Source organism: Amia ocellicauda, chromosome 4 (genome assembly GCF_036373705.1).
Source record: "Amia ocellicauda isolate fAmiCal2 chromosome 4, fAmiCal2.hap1, whole genome shotgun sequence".
NCBI lineage: Eukaryota > Metazoa > Chordata > Actinopteri > Amiiformes > Amiidae > Amia > Amia ocellicauda.
The window spans coordinates 31,492,712-31,505,006 of NC_089853.1; the positions used below are offsets into that span (position 1 = coordinate 31,492,712).

Sequence of the window (12,295 nt, forward strand, 5' to 3'; positions counted from 1 at the left end):
TGCCCTGGATGTGCATCCCACAAATCTCCATCAACTGCAAGATGCTATCCTATCAATATGGGCCAACATTTCTAAAGAATGCTTTCAGCACCTTGTTGAATCAATGCCACGTAGGATTAAGGCAGTTCTGAAGGCAAAAGGGGGTCAAACACAGTATTAGTATGGTGTTCCTAATAATCCTTTAGGTGAGTGTATATAAAAATAGGAAATAGGACCCAAAACACTTTTCCCCATTTGAAGTTATGAATATCCAATACTGTTTTTCTACAAGTCTCTAAAACTATTAGCAAGAAGGGTTAGACCTCTCTCAACTCATTTCCTTACCCAGATCTCTTTTTAATACCAAACCTGCAAAAATATCAGTCCAGGTGCTTGGTCTCATGAGAATGTGTGCGGTAACTCAAACCACACTGAAAAAATAAACACAACGGTTTCTCAGGTGTGTAAAGCTAGATATCCAGGGTCAATATTCCAAGCCTCTGTTTATGATTATGAAGAATGTACCTCCCTAGCTGTCAGCAAATTACTTTTGAGTTCTCAACCCAAAAAGTCAAGTGGACGTGGGAGCAATACTTTGGGTTAATGCTTTTCTTCTGGCACTCTAAACCCCTCTATTGGCGAGCCAATATTGCTTGTTGCTGGCAGCCTGTATAGAGGTCACATGGAACCACTGTGCAGTGCAAGACTACACATTCCAGCCAAAATGTCTATTTCTTTAACATCTGGACTGAATACCTCAAAGGACTTTTGAGACCAAAGCAATTTGTTTGAGTTAGTGTGTTAAAGTCATTTGGTGTCAGGCTCTTGAACATATTCTCACAAATAAAATACCAAATACACCTCCAAAGTGTCTTGTATAATTGTCTTTGGATGAACTAATGCACTTATATTATCTGCATTCCGTAGTAGGATACGTTTTTTTCTTTCGTTTCGGTTCTCTTGTTTTTAAACAAGTAGCCTAACTAGTATCACATGCTTATAATGAAACAATAAACAACTACACAGTTACATTCCTGGAAAGGTCAGTTAAAAATACACCATATGAACAAAAAGCTGCAAAAATAAATTGTAATTTGGGGGCCTAGTTCATTCTAAATCCTGTGTGTGTGTTATGATTGGTTTAATTACTGACAATCATACTTTTTTCCCCATCTTTCCAAACTAGCTTGTTATAGACCCTAAGCCCATCTTTCTTACATCAGTTCCTCACTGTATACATACCATATACAGCTATTATATGGAAGACTGCATTCAGGGTTTACTGTACCTTGGTAATGTGGTGAGCACAGAGATAAATGAACCAAGCTGAAAAGCCCAGACCCCTCTGTGCTTAGCTCTCCCTCCCAGTGAACTTGTGCATTTTACTGCCTGTCTGAACCATAAAAGGAATACTTCTGTGGGCAGACCAGGATTGTTATTCTTATTTCTTATTTTTTCCATCGCATTGACTTTCACCACCAGATGAGATGAGAGTGATCCCATACAACTGAAAACTCAGGCCCTTTCTCAGCACGCATGAAACACACACCCTGTCCCTTTCATTGCTGTCCCAAGCCACGCTAATTAGCCTGCATCAGTCATGGTCCTGACTAGATTCCTCAACAATAGCTCCCCCCATCAGTGCTCTCACAATCAGAGGTACAGGCCATTCCCAGTGAAGGTAATAAGTTTAATTTGTCTATTGTGTCGTTTTCTTATTATCACCCTGAAACGTGTGATGGGTAGGCTTGGTTACTTGTAATGGACAGCAGTGTAAATTGTTTATTCCTGACTGCCAGGTGTTGAATCTATGATACTGAAAGACACAACACTATTTTTTAACTATGAATGCTAGTTAAAGTGCTGATGCAGTTTCATTTATTATGTATCAGTTACATATATGTAAATTACACTGCGAAAGAATGTGAATCATGTTTTCTAATGTAAGAGTCTAACTAACAAGAGTGACTGATTACTGATTGGCTCAACCCAGGATGAATGTATCGTAACACAATCACTCTTTTTATTTTGTCTGATTCTAAATTACCAAAAATTGGACCATGTTTTCACCTCAACATCAAGAGATATTTACCAAAAACAAAGACAAAACAAAAATGGAATAAAAATGTAGCCCCAAGAATTCTTATCCTAGAAAATGTGTAATTAAATAAACATCTCTTTTTTTTGCGACGTCGGTACTATCCCTTTGCCACCATCACCGTCTGCCTCTTACTATGTTGTGTGGACTTGCCCATGTCTTTCAACTTCAAGCATAGCATTACAGTCACTGCCAAAGCAACACAAAAGAGAAGGTTTGTGCACTGTAAGTTTAGGAGCATCGCTTGTTTTACTGAAATAGTTTTACACGAAGCATAAAGAGTTTGGTTCTCTTTAAAATGTTTCCTCTGAAATAATAGCCTTCCAAATCAGTCAGCGAAGCAAGGAAAACAAGCTGTTCTAATTAGGTTTTTGACAGACACCCAAATGCATTCTAGTACTGAAATGCACACATTTGTATTCATGAGTTCCACTCCTTTTCTTCTGTTAATGAAAAAACAACACTTGTAAATGAGAGAAATTGAAAAGTAAACACTTATTGTCTCACTCTATATCATAGAACCGTAAAGCAAATTGCTGTTGGCAAGACTGCGGACGATACAAACTTTACCAGTCTGTGCTTTATTATGGCATTCATGGGCGACGTTGGCTGACTTCTTTAGGTGATGTAGACTTGACCATAACGTGGCCATTGGAAGAAAAAGATTAACTGCAATTAATGCTGAGTGATCTTGCCCCTCCTGGAGCCCAGTCATTTCTCATCTTCAAAGAATGGTGAACTCTAGTCTCAACAAGGCCCCTTTGACAAGAATGGCTGTGTCCAATTGTTTCAATTATGCAAATATGGTTGAAATAGAAGCAGTAGGGGGGGTGACACTTTCAAATTAAAAGTTGGAGGCCTTTTTTCTAGGGAGGGGTAAACTCCCTCATCTTAGCCTGGTGCATGTTGAACTTTTTCTGTCACCCCCGCCTCCCCCCTTCTCCTTGTGTACAACTGGATACTGTTGGGCTAAGAAAGAAATGCAAGTTTAACAAATTGGAGATTAGGGAGGCTATCAAAGTAGATTTGTTGTGCCTTGTTCCAGCAAAGGATGAAAATACCCAGCGGGCAAAGAGATGGGTCATGGGACTCCCTAAAGGATTACCTTGAACTGGAGTCATAAGACTTGCCTGAACAAAGAGCCTACTCACATGCTCATCATATGAACTGCTCTTCATAAAGTGATGAAGCTTCATGTCTTGTGGGATTCGATGAGCTTCACAGACTCTGGGAGCAAGCAGCGAGAGGGAACCTGAGCAGACCTCTGCAGCTGGAGGAGAGGAGAAACAAAGCCCAGCCTGAGACCACCATAATCACATTCAAATTCAAATATTTATTCACCCCTAAGAAGGCCTTCTCTTATGCTCAAAAGGTAGGGCACGACAACAAAATGTACTTTGGTACCTGTAGGAAAATGGTTGTAGTTATTTTATGGACTTGTTGTTGATTAAGAGGGAGGTTGTTCTTATGTTTGATGTGTGACCATGCAACATTGGAAACTTGGGAAAAAATGAACAAAATAATAATATGCATTTCTCTCGTCTGAATTAGAAGCTAGTCCGGGTATAATCAGTCAGTTACCTCAATGAAAATAAAATCCTTTGCCTATTTTGATGTCAGGAAGCAGATGTTAAATAATACTGATAAAGGTGAACTGTTGTTTTTAAATAACCCTCACAGAGAAGAGAAAGAATACTGAGCAACAAGAGCTTGAAGACAGTGTTTCTGGTTAGAATTGTATTAAATTAGAGCATTTCATGAACAATAATGTTTAAAACTACTTGTGTGAAGAAACATTTGAAGTGAAAACTACTGTAGACCTTTTTCAGTAATAGCATCCATCAGATAATAAAGCTTTTTTTTCAGAAGTAGCAATAGACCAAGAATGAAAACTGAATGATAGCTTTCAAAGCAGAAAATAGCTGGCAAAGGTTTCAAGGACTTTATTCTAAAGCAGTGAACAGTTTGACACCTGTTGCCATTTAAATATAAAATACAATATTTATTGTGATTTTTATCATAGTAGAATGATTTAAAAAAATCTCCCGACTTTAAATTAATGTAAAACTGTAGGTTGCATTTCATGTCTTGTCAGTTTTATTTATTTTGACTATGATTTGTGGCTAATATATTTTAGATTATTTGTTTGGAGTGGAAATACATTTCCATCCTAACAAGAGAAGTCTGGAGTCAAATCTTGGATAATTTATTATATTTGTATATATACCATATAATGAGTAAAGACCCTTAAAGAAACCAATTTAAAAAAAAATATATATATATATATATTCGATTTTTATTTTATCGACACCGTACAGTATTTAAACAGTTAAAGTTAATCTTACAAAACCTTTAAAAGTCCGGAACAACCAAATAGTGTAAAAACTTAATTTTGAGCATTATTTTATTTTATTTATTAAAGGAAAGCTTTGTGTTGTGTGATTGATTTAGGTTATGCATTTATACATCATTGTTTTTTTCAGGAATATTTTTAGCATTTGTGAATCCTGTTTAACATATTATTATTATTATTATTATTATTATTATTATTATTATTATTATTATTATTATTATTATTATTATTATTATAATAATTTAGATATAGTAGGGGTAGTCTAAATAGAATTGAGGCTACATTTGAAGAAACAGATATCCTGTTTAGGACATAGGAAAGCCGATGTTTGAATTATTATTGCTTGTAAAAATGCACATGCATTTGAAATGTTTTAAAAATAATTTAAATGCTGACACAGTGAATGCACATTAAATCCGTGCATTGAGAGCACTGAATATGACACTGTATCTGAAATGTGTGGGTTACGCCTGTGTCAAACCATTTCAGTGTAGCAACCAGTGAACTATGCCTAACTAACACGAAGGTTGCTCACCTTTTATTGGATATACTGTGAGATATGTAGCCTTCGAAATTATATAATGGGCCCTGAGGCATCATTAGAAAACCAGAGGTCTTCACACTGCCTTCCTTCCCTGTTGGTTAAGTGTAAAACGTAGTGTTAGCTGGGTACCTTGTCTCAAATATCTATGATGAAATTCATATGTTAAGAGTCCAGATAAATAATTATATTACAGCTCCAAATGAAGTTTGTAGTTTTCCACCATATTCCTTTGTCTTAGATGTATAGGCATGTGAAACATCAAATGACAATAGTAATTATAATTTAAGTCAATGTTTTCAGTTTTACAATCCCAATACTTTCAAAAAGTTTTCCTCTCTTGTCTGGGATTTGATTGGGGGCAGGTGGGAGCATATCTTTGTTGACCATATCTGAATTTCCTATAGCAATTTGCTTCCAAAGCTTTGGTTTTAATTAGTGCCAACACAAAGGATACAAAGGGCCAGACAGATATTGCTTTGAACTGTGACAGATTTTTGTACAGAACTGGAGTTAGATCAAAATACCAGCACTTGAGGCTATTGGTGTGTTGGTTAAGAAAGCTTTTTTGGGTGTGTTTGTGTTGTTTGTGTTTTTAGATAGAAAGTGAGTGACACAATGATTGACTGAATTGGCAGTGAATGGTCATATATATCTTATCTTTATTCTGATTAAGTTTAGCTGTTCACTTGGTCTGGCACTGTATTGCTTGGAATCATGCAAAAGGCGTGACATTACAGAGCAGTGTTTTCCATCTCAATCAATGCTCAGTGCAAAGTGAAAATTCCTTACATATATATTTGTTTTTCTTTTCTGTTTCTGTTCCTGTTCATACAATTGATATTATGGCTCCTTTAATTAGAACGATCTGCACAGCCAAGTTTCATTTTATGCTTATGTTTCTTTTATGGTCAGGCAGAGCAAACTGTTTTGGAAAAAATAGGTGTGGCTCAGGAAATGCAACATAAAGTGGTACAGGGTGTGCACCTTATAAAACTAGGTACCAAAACAAAATAATACATTAAACACCCACTATATATTTATATGGGAAAATGCATAGATTTCTGTTTCTTTGACAATATGACAATATTTCTGACTATTCCTCATATTTGTAGACTTTTCATAGTGCTCAGCAAATTATCTGTCTCTACCTATACCACTACTTTTTTAATGTGGTGGCACTGAAATTATATCAGAATCGGTCCTTATTGATTCAAGTTCACATTTACCAATTAACACAAATGGTAATTCTGAACATTGTACGTTCTCTGTTATTTTGCTAGGTGTTAAACATACGGATTCATAACACCATTGTATATGTGGTGAATGCTCTTAGATTTTTTCTTATGTATTTAAGTCATGACAAGAGCAAATCTGAGGAAAGTATAATTTTAAAACAAGTTATTTCAATGAGTGACTCATTCTGATATCAATTGGAGGATTTCAAGTATAGAGAAAAAATGTGATTAAGCAAACCCAGCAGAGAGATTAAGAAAATCCATGTACCTTACAGACTTTAGAGACTGCAGGTCTTGTCAGTTCCTAGTACAGTAAGTACTATGAATACCAGAAAAGAGTACCTGTTTGATGTTAGCAGTGAAATACATGGGCTGGGCTGGGTAAGTGGATCTCCCTAAGTTGTCAGCCAAAATGCTGCAAATGAAGTGAAAATAAAGCATTAGATCAATTGGAGGCTGGTCAGCATTCTGCAAGTGAAGCAGAGTTTAATTTCCTAGAGAGATCATAACGCATGGGATAAGCAGCATCAGTGTCTAAAAAAGCTGGCCCCTGGTCAATGACATGCATATGTTTTTCTTGCAAACGTTGTTCATTTTAAGATAGCAGACTTTCGGCCAGCTTCACTATATAGGTTATTGAAAGCAATTATAAGAGACGATTTAATAATGTGCAGACGTATCTGAAACTGTTCATATATTATTTTTTGAATTATAGGTCCAATGAAACACGGAAAATATATGAAATATCTACTTATACTGTACACTTACCCTAAAGGGCATGTAAGACACCATTTGGGAAGGATCCCATTACTCCGCAAACATAAACTTACTCCCATGAGAAATTCAGGAAATACACACACATGCATATATATACTGGTGTATACATGTATTTATTTCTCTATCTGGTGGTGTTTTGAGTAGCCAATGCTTTTTCCAAGAGAGCTCCTGTGAGAGCTACATTAATCATTGTAGCTTAATAATGTAAGACATTAAAAGTATCTGGCTTTGCACATACATTTTGTTTATTATTTTTGTTGCTAGATTTAGACATGTATATACTTATTTTTTCTGTAATATATGAGAAGGTTGTCAGCCTGCACCTAGTGTCTGCTTAAGGATTTATGTGGTATTATAATCAAGCTTGGTATAAAAGGATTACAAGATCAGGGACAGTGAAACTTGTGTGTCCATGTTGCTAAAAGCAGAATTTATGTATTAATTACCATACCAAGACATAGTGTGTGTAGTGTATATATATTTGAGAAATATGAATGAATGATGGAAATATTTTAGCAGTAGCAATTGTGGGATCTGTTGTCTGACATGTGAGGGTACAATATGAAAAACAAAACCAGATATAGTCCAAGAGGAAGCTCAGGAAACAGCCGGCGCTTTAGCCACACTACAGGAATGCATCACTTAAGCATTGGCTTTGATGCCTGGAAACCGGTTACAGCAGTTGGGTTTTAAAGACAATACCTGGTCACATTAAAGCTATTGAGCAAATATAGGTGTGCCGTAACATGTTCTGGAGCAGACAATTCTGCCCTGTCTTTGTAGTGTTCGTCAGTCTCCAATGCGAAGCATTGCCTTGAGGTAAAGTGTGCCAGCAAATTCTTGCGAATGTCTTTTCTTTCTGTTATTGTTGTTTTCGTTCTCAAAGATGGACCATCTCAAAAGATGGACTTTTAACTCTAACACAAGCCTCTGTTTTTTCCCTCCTGTAGGCCCAGAAGGCTTGGATAGAGAAGACCTTTCACAAAAGAGAATGTATCCACATTTTTCCCAACACCAAAGACCCAAATAGGTATGTAGAATCCTAAAATATCCTCTTTTTGTGTTTAGGTGGAATGAGAACAATTTATTTATTTGCTGATAATAAATGTAATTATTCTGTTTTGCTCTATTTGTGGCGGCTTTGGATTGCTATGCACGTGTGATCCAGTTATATTGTTATAATATTATTGTACTAAAATAGATGATCAATGTGAAAAAACTGAACATCACTGCTGATGTAAATTCTTCTACAAATCAGCTGTAGTTCTCTGTAGTTCAAAGATTAACAGCTCTCAAATGAATCTTAGTTTATGGAATACAGCTCTGTTTAATATAATTCCAATATTGTAACTGACTACTATATATGCGCACATAGCAATAACGAAACAAGTATGGCATATTACTATTTTCGACAAATGTATCATTGTGAATTGCTAGGTAATGGGAAATTATTTATCCAAGAACTGAAGTCACAGAGAGGATTGTGTGTGGAGCACTAAAAGAACAGTATAAAGTTTGTATCGTATGTAATGTAGGAGAGACAATGACAATGATGTGATGCTGGCTGTACTGGTTGAGGTGGACTGTTGCCAGTTGCTGTGTCTCTGTGTGCATGGCAGCACGTATCTACTGTAGGGACTTCTACAAATACATGAACAAGGCAGCTCTGATTGGCAAACTAGTACAGAATGTGGCCTACATAGAGAGACCTACAAAAAATGAGGTCTTTATGTATTTGACAGATCATTCTTCTTCCATTCCTCTAAACACTTCTTTCCTTTTCTGGTTAATATCCACATTCTCTTAGCTTCTGAATGTTGTTATTTTAAGATATTTTCCTAAAATAATAATACAAAGGAAAGTACGTTTTAATTTTATCCATTACAACCAGAATGCATTTCAGAAACTCCAGAAAATCCTTGGAATAAACCCAGTTCGGGCCACCTTCCAAGGGCTCCACCGCACCAAATGAAATAAAATAGCCATTTAATTTCCTGACATATTGCATGATGATCAGGTACTGGACAATGAAAGCACTTAATCTGGCCATCACAGTTCCTGTGAAGTGGAGCGCTTACTGTGTGGTTTGCAGTACATCTCAGTAGAGGGAAGAGGTTTTTTTCCAACTGTGTCCTACTGTCACATTGCCTTTAGATGTTGCTGTGGCCATCTGCTTAATCAACACGTAGCCATCCTCCCCGGCTGCCTGACCAACAAATCCACAGAGGAGAACAACCAACTGGTGCAGGTGGACCCCCAGCCAGAGAAATGGTGCGTCTCCAAACACACGAAGACCTCCCCCACCGACTCCTACGGCATCATCGAGTTCCAAGGAGGAGGCCACAGCAACAAGGCCATGGTATGACACCTCCACAGCCCCCATCTAACTGTGTGCAGATGTTTCACAGCTTTTCATTCAACAACTAGCTAAAATTAAGAAAATGATCTAATCACATCCACAGTCTACATGTGTGAAATCCTATATTTTATAATGTTTGAAAAGAGAATGATTGGTAAGAAATAAATAACAGTAACAACAACAATAATAATAATAATAATAATAATAATAATAATAATAATAATAATAATAATAATAATAATAATAATAATAATAATAATAATAGAGTATGTCCACAAGGGAAATCTCAATGTAAGATTTAACCAAAGCCATCCGACACTGACCACATTTTCAATTTTTCAGTAGCAACAGCTACAGCTGTTCTTTACTGAATGATGACAAAGAAAGTAATTGTCTTTTTTCCCCGCCCTTGTCATTTCCTAGTATATCAGGGTATCATATGACACAAAGCCTGACAACCTGCTTCACCTGATGGTGAAAGACTGGCAGCTGGAGTTGCCCACCCTCCTAATTTCAGTTCATGGAGGCCTTCAGAACTTTGACCTGCAACCCAAGCTCAAGCAAGTCTTTGGGAAAGGCTTAATCAAAGCTGCCATGACAACAGGAGCCTGGATATTCACTAGCGGAGTTAGTACTGGTACGTTTTACAGTCTTACTACTGTAAACCTACTTAGGAATAATCTTGCACTTAGGTTAATTAGTATCAATTTGAATTAAACAATACCATTATTTTCAGCAGACTGCATCTGTCATTCACAAGATGCCATGGGAACAAATTGTCTGCTCCACAGCCTCTGCTAGCTGGTCACATGATCTTTGTAGGCTCTTACTGGACAAAAGATCCTTTCTTAAGAATAATTGTTCGATATTCATGCTATGAACTTGACCATTGATTAATTACTACCGTGAAAAATTACTAGAACTCATAAAAGTTTTGATCAGTTACAACTTAACTGAGTAAACAACATCAACCCAGTTCTCAAGATGAGAAATATATATACAGGAAGGGGGAGTTGTACACTTAAGGCTTAAGGAAGTTGCATAGAATAGGTCATTTTCACTAGGCCTTATTGTTGCCCTTGTAGAGATATTCAGAGGGGGAGTATACGGTCTGCAGTGCTGGCTCCTCTATACAATTATTTGTTTGTCCCCCAGGAGTGATCCGCCACGTTGGAGATGCCTTGAAAGACCACTCCTCCAAATCCAGAGGGAAAATCTGTGCCATAGGAATAGCTCCTTGGGGAATAGTGGAGAACAAAGAAGATCTCATTGGGAGAGACGTAAGTGCCAGGAGAAACGGAGGCAGAGCATTAATGGTATATTATTATTATGAATGGATCCGCTGCCTTAATAGTCTCTATCAACTTGTGATTCGTGTCTCCAATACTACAGTTAAACCGAGTGCCTAGATGTGTTGACTGTGTTGTGTACCCAACCTTCACAAGCATAAACTCTGAGCCTGCTGTGTTAATGGTTCCTCCTAGGTAACAAGACCCTATCAGACGATGTCCAACCCTCTCAGCAAGCTGTCTCTGCTCAACAACAGTCACTCCCACTTCATCCTGGCTGACGATGGCACTTATGGGAAATATGGGGCAGAGGTCAAGCTGCGACGACAACTAGAAAAGCACATCTCTCTGCAGAAGATCAACACCCGTAAGACACTAACGCAGTAGACAACAGGAAAAAGCACGCACTGATGGATTGGCGTGACATTTGAAGGATGATCTTGTCAGCTATATATATGTTGTGTACAAGTAACTGCTGTCCTATAGTGAATTGTCCATATGAGCTATTGGCTCATGAATGAGCTTTTCTGCTATTCAATTAACAGATAATTAATATAATGCCTTCCTTAACATTCCACAATCTCTAAAGGACCAGGTTTCTCCTTTCTCTTTACCACAAACCAGCTAGAGGATGTCTTAGCTTCCTTATCTAAACCTCCAGACATTGAGGAAACTGGGTCTCAGCAAAATCATTTTCTATCCTAGTATAGAATGCTTTCTGCCTGCAATATGCCTGCTGGGATCTGCACAGCAACAAAGCCTTGAATAATTGAAACAGAGAGGCATGCTTATAGCACAAAGGATGTCTTGATCAGGTTTGTCTGGTAGAACTGAATACTAGACAAGAAAAAGACTAATTGAGTGCAGGCCTGGAGGGAGTAGCCAGTCATGTGTCTGTGTATTCCACCATTCCTTGTGGTAAAAACGAGTTTCCTGGGGCTGTGATGACAGTGGACTTCAAAGGCATGTCCTGATCATGTGACCTGTGGGTTTCCCTTTGTCATCCTATGCCTGGAGCTAATGATAAGGCAGGGACAGCAAAGGGATGCTCAGCTGTCACCCCTGACTGCATTAGGAGCTAGACAGCATGTACACTAAGAAGAGAAATTCAGAAGGGTCATTTAATGTTACATATTATCCGCATGTCACCAGTGCTTACGAATGCAAAAATGCTGATTCTGAAACTGTGTCTCCCTTGTGTGACTGGATGTGTCTATTTGCCACAGGTCTGGGCCAGGGGGTGCCAGTTGTGTGTTTGATTGTTGAAGGGGGCCCCAATGTGATCTCCATCGTGCTGGAGAGCCTGCGGGAGGACCCCCCAGTGCCAGTGGTGGTCTGTGATGGAAGTGGAAGAGCTGCGGACATCATCTCATTCGCACACAAATACTCAGAGGAAGCGGGGTGGGGATTCCAGGGTTCTGATGCAACGCATATGCCATTCTGTCACAGTGTAGATGGAGTTAATACCCTACCCTCAGCTTTCAGTGGACATCAGCTAGAGCCTGTTTAGATTTACAAGCTGTGCCTCTTCAATATATTGTGACATGGTAGCTGAAGTTTGGGTAACACACCTGGGTTAACTGCTATGGCAGTCTGGGTAACTCCTTAAGTCCTGATTATCCCTAGTTCACCTAACTGTGGACCTAGCTATAAAGTAGCTG

At 38.0% G+C, this 12,295-nt stretch overlaps 1 protein-coding gene across 1 annotated transcript in view; it reads left to right on the forward strand.

Moving 5' to 3' along the window:
- Positions 1-12,295, forward strand: part of LOC136748801 (transient receptor potential cation channel subfamily M member 1) — a 70,617-nt gene that overhangs the window by 36,607 nt on the left and 21,715 nt on the right. Inside the window, exons 4-10 of the mRNA XM_066702849.1 lie at positions 3,260-3,449; positions 7,937-8,016; positions 9,141-9,345; positions 9,769-9,982; positions 10,501-10,625; positions 10,830-11,001; positions 11,861-12,035. Coding sequence (XP_066558946.1) covers positions 3,260-3,449; positions 7,937-8,016; positions 9,141-9,345; positions 9,769-9,982; positions 10,501-10,625; positions 10,830-11,001; positions 11,861-12,035 — 1,161 coding nt within the window. The remainder of the gene's footprint in view (positions 1-3,259; positions 3,450-7,936; positions 8,017-9,140; positions 9,346-9,768; positions 9,983-10,500; positions 10,626-10,829; positions 11,002-11,860; positions 12,036-12,295) is intronic.